Source organism: Triturus cristatus, chromosome 4_1, assembly GCF_964204655.1.
Source record: "Triturus cristatus chromosome 4_1, aTriCri1.1, whole genome shotgun sequence".
Taxonomy (NCBI): domain Eukaryota; kingdom Metazoa; phylum Chordata; class Amphibia; order Caudata; family Salamandridae; genus Triturus; species Triturus cristatus.
This window is the reverse complement of record NC_140585.1, coordinates 40754470-40772785: the sequence shown is the minus strand read 5'-3', so window position 1 is coordinate 40772785 and position 18316 is coordinate 40754470. Positions and strand designations below refer to the sequence as shown.

Here is an 18316-nt window from a genome sequence, read left to right as displayed (position 1 = left end):
CTTTTGTTTTGTCGTAGTTTTAGGAAACCTTTAGTGGTGGGTAAGTTGTAAGGCCCTCTTCAAAGTAAAAAATAAATTGGCTAAAAGAAAAAATTGTCTCTTTAGTTTCAAATGAATGCCACATTTCCTTGCAGCACCGTGCCTTGAATGGAACTACTTTGTGTGAGGATGTGCTCCTTATGAAAGAGCAAAGTGCAGTCAGTTATGTGAAGTTAACCAATGGCTGAAGTGGGCTGACCCTTTACCCCACTCTGTGCGCTGTAGTAGGAAGAAACAAATATGAATGACAATAGCAAACAAATGGATGACGAGGGCTGGCTGTCGGCCTCGATCAATATGCAAGAAACCGTATGCATTTCACTTACACTTCTGACACCAGAAGTTGATGTTAGCGCCGAACCCTATACCGTTACTGTTGCGTAGTTCCTATAAACCTATATAGGATCTGCACATTTAGACAACATACACTGTAGGATTGGTGTCAGACTGATTCTAGACACCCCTACCGGATATGTTAGCCTGTGTACTAACTAGCTCACAGTGCCACTAGAAACCCCTCTCACCAAGGAGAGAATATTTCCTGGCAACTATCGAACATGACAACCCTGATCCCTCAAGATCATGGAAACTGTGCGATACTTTTTGCTCAGTCACTCGTGCTCACTTTGTCTCAGAGAGATACACAGAATAAACGATGGGGGACGTTTTTCAATAAGCATTTATTGGACCAGCGTTATTCTAGTGTAAAAAAGGGGTGCTAAAAGAACCACTAGACAATAACAGATAAAAACGATTGTAAGCACTAATAGAGTAGAAGGATGATAGATTCCTACCATCGGGCTAAAACAATGAATACAGGCAAGTATATAAAATACATGACAGTAGAATGTGTACTCCTACGATGCAACCCTAACTAGATGTACCTAAGTGTTCCCAGCATATATGTGGGTGTAAAGCCAAGAATCCCTCTAGGATAAAGTCAACCCCATTACCTGAAGTAAGAGACTGTGGGACCCCGTCTTGGTCTCTAGATGGACACTCCGCAAGAGATGTCAGACCACTGTGAGCTGGAGTGTCTGCATGCAGGAACCTCAGCGTCTCGCATCAGTGTGTCGGCATGGAAGTCCTTTTCACCTCTGACTACCTTGACAAGTTATGTTGTTTATATACCCACAGTGGTACCCTCAGGGGTTCTACCTTGCTGTGTCATGTTGGACTTAGGGTGATGGAAGGAATGACCCTTGTTCATAGTTATTATGCAGGAGATGGTAGTCCTGCTGTTTCCAAGAATCCTCATGCATAATGGATGAGGCTAGTTCTCAGGGAAAACCATACGTCCTGTAAGCAGTAGCTTACAGTAGTCGTAACTAGGTAAAAGGTCATTTCCAAGAACCGTTATGTAGTGTAATGGTAGGGGAGAATATAGGTGAAAGGTTAAGCTCCTACCTGAGCCTACATTGGGGTGCCTATATGGGGCACCATCTACACATAAGCACTGCTTTACACACCTACCTTGCCTTCCCCAAAGAGAAGACGCAACCGTGGCAACCAGGGAATACCCTCCCATGGAAATGGGTTAGACAGAGATGCAGGCCAAGTAAATTACCATCAATAAAGTCTGTACACTGATGCACCTAGCACAGCAACCTAATGAAATTAAAATATTATTTGTTCTTTTGAACAGTATATAATTTCTGGGGGTCTCACCATCCGAATGACGATCAACTCCAACTGGACAACGTGTCATGTAAGTGATGCTGCGAAAACCAGAAAGAAGGAGGCTGAGAAATACAACTCTCCAATGACTGTATCCTTCCTTTGGCTCAATTCATGTAACACAATGAAACAAACATATTCCATTATCTTCCACTAAAATATAACATGCCAACGAATACTTTACCTGGGGTTTCTTCTCTACTTTCTAGTTAAAACGCAATGCATTGCTGCAACATAAACTGTACCCCCGCCTGTGAGACACTAGATCACTTCTCATTCCAGTCTTACCTCCTGTGCATCATTTACCATTCCATGGCTACCTCCTGTGCATCACTTTCCATTCCAAACCAACCTCCTGTGCATCACTTCCCATTCCAAACCAACCTCCTGTTCATCACTTTCCCTTCCAAACCTACTTCCTGTGCATCACTTCCCATTCCAAACCTACCTCCTGTGCATCACTTACCATTCCAAACCTACCACCTGTTCATCACTTCCCATTCCAAACTTACCTCCTGTGCATCACTTCCCATTCTATACCTACCTCCTGACTTCCCATTCCAAACCTACCACCTGTACATCACTTCCCATTCCAAACCTACCTCCTGTGCATCACTTCCCATTCCAAAATGACCTCTTGTGCATCACTTCCTATTCCAAACCTACCTCCTGTGCATCACTTACCATTCCAAACCTACCACCTGTACATCACTTCCCATTCCAAAGCTACCACCTGTGCATCACTTCTGTTTCCAAAATTACCTCCTGTGCATCACGTCCCATTCCAGCTCTACCTCCAGTTCATCACTTACTATTCCAAACCTACCTCCTGTGCATCACTTCCCATTCCAAACCTACCTGAAGTGCATCACTCACCATTCCAAAAGGACCACCTCTGCATCACTTCCCATTTCAAACCTACTTCATGTGCATCACTTCGCATTCTAAACCTATCTCCGGTGCATCACTTCCCATTCCAACTGAACCTCCAGATGAGAGCACTTTAACACTTCCATTCCAACTGGACCGCCAGCCAAGAGACACTGCATCACTTCCATTCCAACTGTAACTCCAGTCAAGAAGCACTGCATCACTTCCATTCCAACTGTACCCCCAGTCAAGAGGCACTACATCACTTCCATTCAAACTGTACCTCCAGCCGAGAAGCCCTGCACCACTTCCCATTCCAACTCTACCCCAGTGGAAAAACAGTGTAAGACTTCCCATCCAGTCGAGAGGCACTGTATCACTTCACATTCCAACTCTGTTCTTCCTGAGAAACACTGCATCACTTCCCACTCCAACTCTACCTCCAGCTGAGAGGTGCTTCATCACTTCCATTCCAACTGGACCACCAACCGAGAGACACTGCATCACTTCTCTTTCCAACTCTGCCTCTCATTGAGAGAGACATCACTTCGCATTCGAGCTCTACCTCCAGCTGAGAGGCACTGCATCACTTCCCATTCCAACTCTACCTCTGACTGAGAAATAGTGCATCACTTCCCATTACAACTCTACCTTTGGCTGACAAACATTGCATCCCTTCCCATTCCAACTCTACCTCCAGCTGAGAAACACTGCATAACTTCCATTTCAACTGCACCTCCAGCCGAGAAGCACTCGATCACTTTCATTCCAACTCTACCCCAGAGGAGAAACACTGCATCACTTCCCATTCCAACTGTACTTCCAGCTGAGAGGCACTGCTTCACTTCCCATTCCAACTCTACCTCCAGCTGAGAAAGAATGTATTAATGCACAAGTTACTACTTGTGTAACGATATATCTGTAAGAGACATTAGTTAGTGATAGATTCCTTACCTTAGAATAATCCCCAGGCATCAGACTGGATCCGGAAAGATTTGCTAGCAGCACCCCTGCGTGTCAGTAGGTGGCGTCGTGCAGCTCCGTGTCAGTCGCTGGCGTCGTATGCGCTGAGGTGATGTCTCGGAGACTACTTAGGCGCCACCCATGAGCACTGACGTCAGTTCTGTACACGACTTTCCGCGCCAGAAACGCAGAGCCATGCAAGAAACTGACCACTGGTGCCAAGAAACTAGGGCCCTGAAAGGGATGACCTTAACCCTAGAAATCAGTTCGCAGAACGGGGAGGATGGGTGGCGTGGTAAGGAATCAATCACTAACAAATGTCTCTTACAGATATATCGTTACACAAGTAGTAACTTGTGCATCTGAAAGAGTCACGTTAGTGATAGATTCCTTACCTTAGAATAGATACCCCAGCAATAGCAACCCCGGTGGTGGGTCTGCGAACAAGATTGCACCAGAAAGTCACGGAGAACAGAACGGCCAAAGAAGCTGTCTCTCCGGACCTGACTGTCAAGGCAGTAATGCTTGCTAAACGTGGGCAGCGAGGCCCACATAGCTGCCTGACAAATGTCCTGCAAGGGGACGCCGCGTCCCAAGGCAGTAGTGGCTGCCGTCGCCCTGGTAGTATGGGCACGCTGTCCCACAGGAGGATCCTTCTTAGCCAACGAGTAAAAGGCCTTGATGCACAGAACGACCCACCGAGAGATGGTCCGCTTGTGCACAGCCCAACCTTTCTTGACACCCACGTAGCCAACAAAGAGCTGGTCATCCACCTGGAACTGTCGTGTGCGCTGCAGGTAGAATGAGAGCACACGTTTTGGGTCCAGATGGTGGAGCCTCTCTTCCTCTTTCGAAGGATGCGGAGGTGGAAAGAAGGTGGGTAAAGTGATGGTCTGCCCGATGTGGAAGGTCGTGACAACCTTTGGCAAAAAGGACGGGTCCTTAAAACCACCTTGTTCGGATGAACAGAAAGGAAAGGAGGTTTGGAAGAAAGAGCCTGGAGCTCACTCACTCTTCTGGCAGAGGTGATAGCTACCAGGAAAGCCGTCTTGAGAGTGACAAGATGCAAAGGACAGGTATAAAGGGGCTCGAAGGGAGCGCACATCAGATATGTCAAGACAAGATTTAAGTCCAATTGAGGCATTATGAACGGCACAGGAGGAAGCGTGTGCGTAATGCCTTTCAGGAAGCGGTTAACAACCGGGGACTTAAAGAGAGAAGGCTGATCTGGAAGCCTCAAAGAGGCGGAGATGGCCGAAAGATAACCTTTGATAGTGCCCAGAGCAGAGCCCTGCTGGGCCAAGGACAGTAGGAACAGAAGTACCGCAGAAAGAGGGGCAGAAAGGGGATCCACAGACTTTGCTGTGCACCATGACACAAACTTGTTCCACCAGCAGGCATATATATCGTCTTAGTGGAGGGACGCCAGGCTGCCAGATTGACATCACAGACTTCGGGAGGAAGATCGAAAGCTGTCAACTGTCGCCGCTAAATCTCCACACATGGAGGTGGAGACTGGACAGGTTCGGGTGGAGGACCGTCCCCTGCTGTTGCGACAGAAGATCCTCCTGAAGAGAGTCGGATCGGGGGGTCGATCGCCATGCTGAGTAGCTCGGACTACCAGTATCTTTGTGCTCAATCTGGAGCCACTAGGATGACTTCGGCCCAGTCGTGCCAAATCTTCTTCAACACTCTGGGCAGAAGTGGTATAGGCGGAAAGGCGTACAACAGAAAGCGTCACCGAGTGAGTGCCACCTTGGAAATTCCAACGCGCAGAACTGATGACATTGCGTGTTCTCCTCGGTGGCTAATAGATATAACCAAGGGTCTCCCCACTGCCGAAAGAGACCTTGCACCACGTTCGAGTGCAGACACCATTCGCGATCCATCAAGCACCGGCGGATGAGTTTGTCCGCCCCGGCGTTCAGAGAACCTGCCAGGTGTTGAACAACCAAGGTGATGCCTTGATGTTCCAGCCATGTCCAGAGGCGCAGAGCCTCCTGACATAGAGTACAGGTCCCCACCCGCCCTGTTTGTTGCAATACCACATGGCGGTGGTGTTGTCCGTGAACACCTGCACCAGACTTCCCCGGACAGTGCAAGTCAGATCGCCCGAAGCACCAAAAGATTGATATGGAGCCGGGACTCCGACGGAGACCAGAGGCCTTTGATCTCCGCCTCTCCCAAGTGGCCACCCCATCCCAGGAGGGACGCATCCGTCTCCACTGTGTGCTCCGGTTGGGGAAGGGAGAGGGATCTGCCATTGACCCAATCGCGATTCGTGAGCTACCACTGCAATTGTCCTGCAGTGCCCTCCGAGATCTGGACATGATCGGACAGGTTGCCCTGATGCTGTGCCCACTGGAACTTCAGGTCCCACTGCAGAGCCCGCATATGCCATCTGGCATGCTTTGCACGATCAGGATGCAGGAGGCCATCAGGCCCAGGAGCCGGAGGGTCATCCTGACTGAAACCCGGGATAGAGGCCGAAAGATCGGAATCATAGCCTGAATATCCCAGACTCGCTGCTCGGGAGGATAAACCCGAAAACACGTCGAATCCAGAACCGCTCCGATGAAGGGGAGCTTCTGAGAGGGACTCAGGTGCGACTTCGGCACGTTGATGGAGAACCCCAGCAAAAGCAGGAGGTCGGCCGTAGTCTGAAGGTGGTGGACGACTGCCTGAAGCAAGCCCGCCTTCAACAACCAGTCGTCGAGGTAGGGGAAGACTGACACCCCTGACCGGCGCAGATGAGCTGCGACCACCTCCATCACTTTCGTGAACACCAGAGGGGTGCTGGTAAGGCCGAAGGGGAGCACGGCGAACTGAAAATGCTCCGGGCCTACCAGGAACCGCAGGTAACGCCGGTGGGCCGGCAGGACGGGGATGTGAAAATATGCATCCTGCAAGTCCAACGCTACCATCCAGTCACCAGGGTCGAGGGCAGCCAAGACCAGAGTCAGCATTCTGAACTTCTCCTTCCGGAGGAAGCAAATGACGTTCCGGAGGTCCAAGATGGGGCGCAGGCCCCCCTTGTCCTTCTTGGGGACCAGAAAGTAGTGGGAATAACAACCACTCCCTACTTCCGGCCCAGGAACGCACTTGATTGCCCCCTTGGCCAAGAGGGCCGTGACTTCCTGCTAGAGAAATACCAAGTGTTCCCCCCGACATGCGGTGGCACCGAGGTGGCATGGCTGGAGGGGAGCACTGAAAGGGAAGAGAGTAACCCTAGCGGAGGGTCTGCAACACCCACTTGTCCAATGTGATATTGTGCCAGTGGGGGAGGTGGTGGCGGACCCTGCCACCCACCGGCGTGGGGTGCTCCACAAAGCTCAGATTAGAAAGGTTTGGAGGGAGAAGCAGCGGGGGCAGAGGTGGACTGACCCCCACGCTGATTCCCAGACCCACCCCTGCGGAAGCCGCGGCCGCGCTGAGGTTGGTTCTGCACAGGCTTGCTGAAGGAACGTGCCTGGGCGCCTCTGCCGTGGCTACGAAAGGAACGAAAACCAGGAGTGGCCGGGCTTTTTGCAGAAAGGCCCATGGACTTGGCCGTGGCCTGTGAGTCCTTAAAACGCTCCAAAGCACTGTCAGCCTTATCACCAAACAGGCGAGTGCCGTCAAAGGGCATGTCCATGAGCGAGCTTTGGACATCTGGCAAGAACCCGGTAGATCTCAACCAGGGGTGGCAACGAAGCACCAGAGTCGTAGAAATCGCCCTACCCAGTGAGTCAGCGTGTCCAAACCACACCGAGTGGCGAACTTAGCCGCATCCTTACCCTCCGCAACAGCTTGGGACAACACAGCGTGGGTCTCTTCAGGACACTGAGGCAACACCTGTGCAACAGTATCCCACACCGCGTGGGAATAGCGGCCCAATAAGCAGGCAGTGTTCACTGACCGCAGCCCCAAGCTGGCCGAAGAGAACAACTGCTTGCCTAACTGTTCCAGCTTCTTAGAGTCCTTATCCGGCGGAGCTGTGGGAAAGGCACTCTGTGACGTCGAGGCTTGGATAACCAGGCTCTCAGTCGTAGGATGAGTGGTCAGAAAAGCGGGGTCACCAGGCGCCGGGCGGTGACGCCTGGCGACATTCTTATCCACAGGGGCCCCTGTGACTGGCCGCGACCAAGTGCCCAACAAGACGTCAGTGAGGGCGTCGTTAAATGGGAGCAGGGGCTCCGATGAAGTGGACGCCATCTGGAGCACCTCAGTGAGGAGATTAGTTTTGAGGGCCACCGTAGAGAGGTCAAGGTTGAGGACCTCAGCCGCCCAACGGAGCACCATCGTGTAGGAGGCGCCCTCCTACATGGTAGGTGGGGGAGGCAAACCCTGGGTCAGAGGAGACATCGAGGTCGCCGGCATCCTCCAAGTCGTCCACCCAATCCTGCTCAAAGTCACACTGACGGGCAGGAGGGTCCTCGGACCCCTTCCAGTCGTCCTCCACCTCTGTCGCATGGGGAACAGACCACGGCGGCAGAGCTGGAGCCGGAGAAGGAACATACGGCGTCAGAAACGGCGCCGGGAACTTCTCCGGCCGGGGCCGAGCTCGCGCCGTGTCCCAATGCGGATCCCAGGTAGGAACAAAATGGTCCTGGAACTGGGACAAGGGCGGGACAAATGGCACCCACTGCGGCGCCAGAGGCGGAGCAGAGGGTGGCGCTGGGGCTGGAGCCAGCAGCGCTGGACCTTGTGGCGCCGGGGCCAGAGCCAACGGCGCAGGATCCTGTGGCACCGAAGCTGGATCCACCAGCGGTGCCGGCAGCCCAACGAGATCCAGACACGGGACCGTGGGGCCCGAAGGCGTGCCGGCGGGAGCCCGAGGCCTAAAGAGGCAGTCCATGGTAGCAAGAAATTCTTGCACCTGTTCGGGAGTCGCCGATGGACCCGGGTAAGGTGGGTAGGCCACGGGACTCCCAGGCTCCAAAGGAGCCGCAGGGGCAGAACCCCTGTCCCCCTCGTCCACATCCGAGGACCGACGGGGGGATGTCTGAGAGCGAACTCGCTTCTTCGACTTCTTTTTGTGTCGTCTCTTACCCGAATCTGAGGGTAAAGACTTGGAGCCCGAGGAGCGACAACTGCGGCCCCACGAAGGTTCCCAGGAACAGTCCCTGGACCTGGAACGGTGCTGGGATGAGTGCTGGATCTCCAGCAGCTTCTTGCGCCGCTCCCTCAAGGCCTTCGGGGCCATGGCCCGACAGTACCGGGAGTCGTGGTCGGTCTCCGGGCAGTAGAGGCAGACATCATGGGGGTCCGCCACCGACATATTACGGTGGCACGACCCACAAGACTTAAAGCCGGGCATCCCTACGTGCAGCAGGAGACAAGAGAAGGAGACAAAAGTCTCAAAAAAGGGGTAAAAAAATTTGACCGGGGCACGTGCTCAATCCGGATCTGCGCTTTCCGTGCGGAAAAAGAAAGAACTGACATCAGCGCACATGTGTGGCGCCTAAGTAGCCTCCGTGAGGTCATCCCGGTGCGTACAACGCCAGTGACAGGTGCGGAGCCGCACGGCGCCACCTACTGGCACGCAGGGGTACTGCTAAGCAGAAAACTTTCCGGATCCAGACTGACGCCTGGGGATTATTCTAAGGTAAGGAATCTATCACTAACGTGCCTGTTTCAGATACATTGCATAACTGCTCATTCCTACCCTACACCACCCTTTGATCAAGATAATGCATTACTTTATTTTATTTCCCACTACAGTTCCACTAGCCTCTTGAGCGATGTCCACAACTTTATGGTTGTCCGCAGCCTCTGGCTAAAAGGAACTACATTACTACCTGCCTACCATTAAAACTACTGCAGGGCTTAACATGACTCTACCTACCATCTACAAAGCACTAAACCAGCCTCTGAAACAACTCCTACTCCTCTGTAACACCACATTACATTTCTACCACCCACTGTAGATCAACTACTGCTTTCCAATATAACTGCATCTATCTGAAGAAACTGAAGCCCTTCTCATTACAACTGTAACCCCCAACAGACCTGTCTCCCATGACTTACACAAGTAACACTGGTTCTTCTTCTCCAGATGAAGGCCACTTTGGTGATGAATATTTTCAGCTTCCTCACTGCTGCCACTGCAACAATACTCTTGTTTCTGGATATTCTCTCAAGCATTCAACGCAATAGCAGTTATAAAGTAAGTTTCTTCTCTACTGCCTGTGTTGAGTGGTTAGGATAATCACATGTAAGTAGAAGATACTTGTAGTAACAGAAGGCCGAGGTGCACACACCATATGCAGCCCTGCTCCTACTTTCAACTCTTCTGGCTGACCTAGTGTATCCTCCAGCTCTGGGGCTGCTTGTCATGAGAATCCCTAGAAATAGTCCACAATCAATTGTATGTTTCCCACAAGTATTGTGTTCTACTACAGTATGCCTACCGGGGTATGACCTGGCTGGTTGAGGGCTGCTGATCCTAGTGAAGTTGTACAGGCCTTGTAGTCTACCCCTGGATGGCTGACGTGGCTGATTGAGGGCTGCTGGTCATAGTGAAGTTGTACAAGCCTAGTAGTTGTCTACCTCTGGATGGCTGACCTGGCTAGTAGAGGGCTGCTGGTCATAGTGAAGTTGTACAGACCTTGTAGTCTACATCTGGATGGTTGACGTGGCTGGTTGAGTGCTGATGGTCTTAGTGAAGTGGCACAGGCCTTGGAGTCTATGTCTGGATGTGGAGGCTCCCCACAAGTCCTTCCTGGTAATATCTGTGAAATCTGCACTATAGGGTCACGTCACTTCCGCTCCACAGAAAGATGACATGGTTAGCATGTGGTTAGTACATGATGACATGAAGGCCTTTTCTGCATCAGTGCGAGAGCCTGAACCAAAGAGGGATGGTTGCCAGTAAGACCAGCTATCAACCCAACATGTAGTAGTTACCTCCATTTTCCATTGATTGTATGTATTTATTTTGTTTAGCACCATTTCATCAGGCAATATTGGAGCTCTCTACACAAAACATTGAAAGACATATATGCACATTAGTGTACAGACGAAGTAAGATGAAAGGAAGGGTTAGAATGTCTAAGGTGGTATGAGGAGGAAACATGGCCAAAAACAGCTGGAAGAAGGAGAGGCGCAAAAAACTTACCTAGATGGAAAACAGGGAAGGAGACCCTTGATGAACCTGCTGAGGCAGAGATCAGGAGGGGTGGAGTCCACAACATGACTGTAGTGATGACACACAACATGCTGAGGTTACAAGCTCCTTTACTAATGACTGGGTAGCCCAACTCAGCAGTCTCCTTCATACAAAGCACATAATCTCAGATGCACTCACATTCTAGAGCAGAACACTTGTGGGTGAGGAGCGCTCCTAGGTCAATAACAACACTACAATGACCTATGAAGGCCAGGGCGGTCTCTATTCTGAGTATTTTGTAGACTGACTTCAATGCATGAGTGACCTTTGGCACCATTTCCTCCTCCTACAAACATCTTGAGAAGGCGAGTCTTTATCTCCTTTCTGAAAGACAAGATATCTGGGGAAGTTCTCAAGTGGATTGTTTGGGAGCTCCAGAGGTCCCAGCTGCCCTGGTGAATAACTGCTTTAGGGATTGGTGCTTTTGTTTTTTTGGAAGTTCCTGATGGAGAGTGGTTTTGCTCCTTGAATATCTTGTGCATTCTGCAATTACCAGCAGAACTGCTAGGTAGCCTGGACTACATAGGTGGAGTATTTTCAAGGTGAGACAGCTGATGCACAAGTTACTACTTGTGTACAGGTATATCTGTAAGAGAAATTAGTTAGTGATAGATTCCTTACCTTGGAATATCCCCAGGCTTCAGACTGGATCCGGAAAGTTTTTTGTAGCAGTACCCCTGCGCGTCAGTAGGTGGCGTCGTGCAGCTCCGCGTCCGTCACTGGCGTCGTAAGCACCGAGATGACATCACAGAGACTACTTAGGTGCCACCCATGCGCACTGACGTCAGTTCTGTACACTACTTTCCGCGCCAGGAACGCAGAGTCATGCAAGAAACTGACCACTGGTGCCATGAAACTAGGGCCCTGAAAGGGGGATGACCTTAACCTTAGAATCAGTTCACAGAACGGGGAGGATGGGTGGGGCGGTAAGGAATCTATCACTAATGTCTCTTACAGATATATCGTTACACAAGTAGTAACTTGTGCATCTGAAAGAGACACGTTAGTGATATATTCCTTACCTTAGAATAGATACCCCAGCAATACCAACCACGGAGGTGGGTCTGCAAATAGATTACACCAGAAAGTCACGGAGAACAGAACGGCCTAAGAAGCCGTCTCTCCGGACCTGACTGTCAAGGCAGTAATGCTTGGTAAACGTCTGCAGCGAGGCCCATGTAGCTGCCTGACAAATGTCCTGCAAGGGGACGCCACGTCCCAAGGCAGTAGTGGCTGTAGTTGCCCTGGTAGAATGGCCACGCAGTCCCACAGGGGGCTCCTTCTTAGCCAAGGAGTAACATGCTTTGATGCACAGAACGACCCACCGAGAGACGGTCCGTTTGTCCGTTTGTGCACAACCCGACCTTTTTTGGTGCCCACATAGCCAACAAAAAGCTGGTCATCCACCTGGAACTGCTGTGTACGCTTTAGATTGAATGCAAGCGCACGTTTTGGGTATAGACGGTGGAGCCTTTCTTCCTCCCTCGAGGGATGCGGAAAGAAGGTAGGCAAAGTTATAGTTCTGGCAGAGGTGATAGCGACCAGGAAAGCCATCTTAAGAGTAAGAAGACGCAAAGGACAGGTATGAAGGGGCTCCAAAGGAGCGCACAACAGATAGGTCAAAACGAGATTCAAGTCCCATTGAAGCATGATGAACGGCACAGGAGGAAACGTGTGCGTAATGCCTTTAAGAAAACGGTTAACAACCGGGGACTTAAAGAGAGAAGGCTGATCTGGAAGCCTCAAAAAGGCAGAGATGGCCCAAAGATAACCTTTGATAGTGCCCAGAGCAGAGCCCTGCTGGGCCAAAGAAAGAACGAACAGAAGAACTTCAGAAAGAGGAGCAGAAAGGGGATTCACAGCCTTTGCTGTGCACCATGCCACACACTTGTTCCACCTGCAGGCGTATACCGTTTTAGTGGAGGGACGCCTGGCTGCCAGAATGACATCACAGACTTCGGGAGGAAGATCGAAAGCTGTCAACTGCCACCGCTCAATTTCCACGCATGGAGGTTGAGGCTGGACAGGTTTGGGTGGAGGACTCTCCCCTGCTGCAGCAACAGAAGATCCTCCCGAAGAGGCAGACGGATCGGGGGATCGATCATCATGCTGAGTAGCTCGGGATACCAGTATCTTCGTGCCCAATCGGGAGCCACAAGGATGGCTTGGGCCCGGTAGCGCTGAATCTTCTTCAGCACTCTGGGCAGAAATGGTGTGGGCGGAAAGGCGTACAATAGACCGTAATTCCACTCGCGACGAAAAGCGTCGCTGAGCGAGTCCCGCCTTGGAAATTCCAACACGCAGAACTGCTGACATTGCGCGTTCTCTTCGGTGACGGATAGATCTAACCAAGGCTCTCCCCACTGAAGAAATAGACCTTGCACCACGTCCGAGTGCAGACGCCATTCGTGATCCATCAAGCACCGGCGACTGAGTTTGTCCGCCCTGGCATTCAGAGAACCTGCCAGGTGTTGAACCACCAAGGTAACGCATAAAAAAAAATGCACCACAACGATGAGGGTCCCGCACCCATGCGCACAGGGAGTCACTTCCTCAAAATATTTAAATTACCAGTGCTCACTTAACGAATGGTCACTGTTAAACCATCCCTACATTGAAATAATTTCACACTTGTAAGGAGCACTACAAATATACACAATATTTCCAAACAAATATCTTTGATTCAAAAACATTTATTCTCAAATCTCATATTTTTTAAACATGGAGAATGTCCAATTGTTCATGTACCAATGTGTTATTGCTTTGATGCCTCGGTTAGTCCTTTATCCATTAATAAATGTTCTTGCCCAAAAACATTTTTTCCTTTTAATCCATCCAAATTTTTCTTTTGATCCATCAATCGTTGTTACCAATTTTTTACGATCCAATCACTTTATAATCCTTTTGATCCATCCATCGTTACTTTCCAATTATATAAAATATTGTATGATCCAGTCATTAGATCGAGAGGTTATACTTCCATTCCTAATGTCCAATACTCTCAACAGCCGACGCGTTTCGTCCCCTCCTGGGACATCATCAGGGCTGTGAAATAAATGAGAACATGCCATCATAATCAAGACTTTCCTGTCCATATATTCACACCTTCAAATCAAATCCTGCCTATATAACATGCTCCAAAGTAAATCAGAATAGTAAACAAGTTGTTCTAATTTATTCCTGCCTATATAACAGGCTCCCAAGTTAATCAGGATGTTAAACCAGTAGTTCTGGTTTGTAACAGACATCATCTCTATCAGTCAAAAATGACACAATTGGTGATATAATAAACCCCATGGGTAATATTCATAGCACTCATTGCAATAAACACCCCATTTTTTGTACCAAAAACAAAATCCTTCTATAGAACCCTCTTCGTATGCATCAATCTGTCCCTGTTCTCTCCTTAGTCTCAATTCCTACATTCCTGATCGAAATCTGCCCCTTTTATGACCCTACTTCTGTTGTCTCTATCCTGTACTCAAAGTCCTAAGAACCAATCATCTATAACATCCTTAATTTCGCCACCCTATTTAATTCTCAGCTACATTTCTATATTCCCAGATCAAGTACAGTTGAACCGGTCTCACCTTTATCCAGTAATATTGGTCAGTGCATCCAAGACACGTTATTTCTAATGCAGTCTGTCCAATTCGACTAACACAAATATTATCTGTATCAGAGAAAAAGAGAAAACACTTTCTATAACCTTACCCAACATAAAAAGTAACCTAAATATTCCAAAAACCTATTTCCCAAATTCTCTGTCCAAGTACCTGTGAAAATTCAGAAGTCTTCACCATCCTCTACGCATCCCCTCGCGGTTTCTCTGCAACTCACGCTCCGTATTTTGAAAAGTCCGCTCCTCTGGTTTATAAAGGCAAAGTAGCCAATCACTAAGCCTCCTTTCTAATTGTTAACCCTGTTCCCTCTCTGGTACGCTCATTCAGTGAGCCAATCACTAAGCGGCATTTCAAAACCATACTCCCCTGGTCACAAGGCAAAGTAACCAATCACTAAGCCTCCTTTCTAATTGTTGACCCTGTTCCCTCTCTGGTCCGCTCATTCAGCGAGCCAATCACTAAGCGGCATTTCAAAACCTTACTTCCCCACGATTTCTCGTCTACTTGCACTTCGTATTCTAACAATTCCGCTCCTCTAATTCGACCAGGCAAAGTAGCCAATCGCTAAGCCTCCTCCAATCACTGAGCGGCATTTCAAAACCGTACTTCCCTGGTCTCAAGGCAAAGTAACCAATCACTGAGCCTCCTTTCTAATTATTGACCCTGTTCCCTCTCTGGTCCTGCTCATTCGGCGAGCCAATCACTAAGCGGCATTTCAAAACCTTACTTCCCCACGATTTCTCATCTACTTGCACTTCGTATTCTAACAAATCCGCTCCTCTAATTTGACCAGGCAAAGTAGCCAATTGCTAAGCCTCCTTTCTGATTCCTAACCCTGTTCCCTCTCTGGTCCGCTATTAAGCGGGCCAATCTCTACGCGGCGTTTCAAACTGTAGAACAATAATCCAGTTTCCTATATATCCCGCCTAGTCCAACGACGGTAATCATGGTCATTAAAACAAAAATTCCAATAATCATATCTTGCTACCAACACGCATATATATCTGAATCCAGTTATTTTCCAAATACGTGGGTTTCCCGGTTAGTTTAATAAAAACCCTCTGTATAAATTATTCCGCCATATGCGGTTAATATCCATGTCCAAAATCATCAATCAATCAACAATATTTCAACATAATCCACACACTCATACCTCCCGCTCTTCAAATCATCACTAGTATGGTGGCCCATACTCACGCTATATTCTCCTGCTCCAACTATTTATATCAACCACCAATCACCTCAAATCTCCTATTCACGATGCCCCATCATGATGCGTTATTCCTAATCCTGGCAAATTCTCCCCCATCATTCACCCCTTTCCTGTAATTATATACGGGAAGGGTCGCCCATAACACCACTGTCATATATAACTGTACGGTTGTTACCCCATATTGTCTCCACTACGTATTCTTACCAATGGGCAGCCATTCCATAGTCTTAAATTACAACACAATACTCTAGTGCCCCTTTCCAAAGTGTGTGAATTTCCAGTCCACATGAAATCCCCAGTCTCATCCAAAGCAACATATAGTGGAGTCGTAGTTATCTTCTGATCTCAACTCAATTGGACTCATTTCCATCCTCACTATGCGGCTCCTCCCTCCACTTCACCACTCCTTATTTTCCTAATCTACAGATTTGTCACCTGATCACGTAGCTCGACCTTAAAACACAAGGTACTTGTCAGATTATCAAAATTGAACTTCAATCCTCACTCCCAAAATATCATCTATCAAAGAAGTTTCTACACCCTTTGCTACGTCACACAACATTGAATAAAGTCCTTAGGCCAAAAAATAATGAAATTCATTATCACTGTTTAAACCCATAGTAACTGCTCTGCATTTACTGATCCATTTTGCTTCTTCCTGTCTAATTGGCAATTCTCAGTCTCCACCCCTCTTACTGGGAAATATCTTTTGAATACCATGGAATTTAAAATCCTGTTGGGAATTGTGACATTCCTTGATATGCATGTACAGAGGTGATCTGGTATCACAATTGCGAATAGCACGTCTATGTTCCTGTAATCTCAATTTCAAAGTCCTTTTCGTGCTACCAATATAGATCTTCTTACAAGAACAAATAATTACATAAACCACTCCTGTGCTGTTACAGTTAATAAATTCACTTATCACAAATCTTTTTTTGTGTTATACATGAATTCTTTGATTTTGTTAATACCCAATTCACACATATTGCATGTACCACACACATAAAAGCCTCTTGGTTGCTAGGGTAACCAATTAAGACCCTCCGTTACATCTGATGGTATATAGTTTCATGTGATAATATTTTTTATAGTTACACATTTCCTGTAGATTATATCTGGTTTGTCCCCTATTGAACTGACTAATCCTGGTACACCCGTCAATAAGCCCCAATTTTTCTTGCGTGCTTTGTAAATTCCAGTTTTCTCAATACAATGCGTGGTCACAAAAGCTACTTTTTCCTTGAGTTGTCCTTTTTTCTTTTGAACAAGAGTAGTTTCCCTCTGTACCCTTCTTACTCTGTTCCTGGCCTCTAATAGATCAGTCCTTTTATAGCCTCTCTTTGATAGTCTGCTGTACAGACCATCCAACTCATTATCAAAATCCCCTTCGGTGCTGCAGTTTCTTCTTAACCTGATCATCTCCCCGTAAGGGATCCCTTTGATCACGGATTTTGGATGAAAACTCTCTGCACACAAGATAGAATTAGTGGCCGTGGTTTTTCTGTATAGTTTACTCTTAATTTGATCATTTTCCGTAAAAAATTCCACATCCAGAAACGCTAACCCCTTTGAACTGTAATTCATAGTGAACTTTACATTGAACTCATTCTTATTAAGAAAATCAAAATATTCATGTAGTTCTCCCCCACTCCCTTTCCATATCAATAGAATGTCATCTATGAATCGGACCCAAAATAAAATGCAATCCGTCCATCTTGCTACCCCTTGGCCCCAGGCATGTTCCTTCTCAAAGAAGATCTATATTGATAGCACGAAAAGGACTTTGAAATTGAGATTACAGGAACATAGACGTGCTATTCGCAATTGTGATACCAGATCACCTCTGTACATGCATATCAAGGAATGTCACAATTCCCAACAGGATTTTAAATTCCATGGTATTCAAAAGCTATTTCCCAGTAAGAGGGGTGGAGACTGGGAATTGCCAATTAGACAGGAAGAAGCAAAATGGATCAGTAAATGCAGAGCAGTTACTATGGGTTTAAACAGTGTTAATGAATTTCATTATTTTTTGGCCTAAGGACTTTATTCAATGTTGTGTGACGTAGCAAAGGGTGTAGAAACTTCTTTGATAGATGATATTTTGGGAGTGAGGATTGAAGTTCAATTTTGATAATCTGACAAGTACCTTGTGTTTTAAGGTCGAGCTACGTGATCAGGTGACAAATCTGTAGATTAGGAAAATAAGGAGTGGTGAAGTGGAGGGAGGAGCCGCATAGTGAGGATGGAAATGAGTCCAATTGAGTTGAGATCAGAAGATAACTACGACTCCATTATATGTTGCTTTGGATGAGACTGGGGATTTCATGTGGACTGGAAATTCACACACTTTGGAAAGGGGCACTAGAGTATTGTGTTGTAACTTTAGAATATGGAATGGCTGCCCATTGGTAAGAATACGTAGTGGAGACAATATGGGGTAACAACCGTACAGTTATATATGACAGTGGTGTTATGGGCGACCCTTCCCGTATATAATTACAGGAAAGGGGTGAATGATGGGGGAGAATTTGCCAGGATTAGGAATAACGCATCATGATGGGGCATCGTGAATAGGAGATTTGAGGTGATTTGTGGTTGATATAAATAGTTGGAGCAGGAGAATATAGCGTGAGTATGGGCCACCATACTAGTGATGATTTGAAGAGCGGGAGGTATGAGTGTGTGGATTATGTTGAAATATTGTTGATTGATTGATGATTTTGGACATGGATATTAACCGCATATGGCGGAATAATTTATACAGAGGGTTTTTAT

At 47.9% G+C, this 18316-nt stretch overlaps 1 protein-coding gene across 9 annotated transcripts in view; it reads left to right on the top strand.

Moving 5' to 3' along the window:
• The window catches only part of LOC146839410 (membrane-spanning 4-domains subfamily A member 12-like), a 158801-nt gene that overhangs the window by 127757 nt on the left and 12728 nt on the right, over positions 1–18316 (top strand). For all 9 annotated transcript variants that reach the window (XM_085651442.1, XM_085651448.1, XM_085651451.1 and 6 more), the window contains 2 exons: positions 1685–1747; positions 9587–9697. In XM_085651442.1, coding sequence (XP_085507568.1) covers positions 1685–1747; positions 9587–9697 — 174 coding nt within the window. The remainder of the gene's footprint in view (positions 1–1684; positions 1748–9586; positions 9698–18316) is intronic.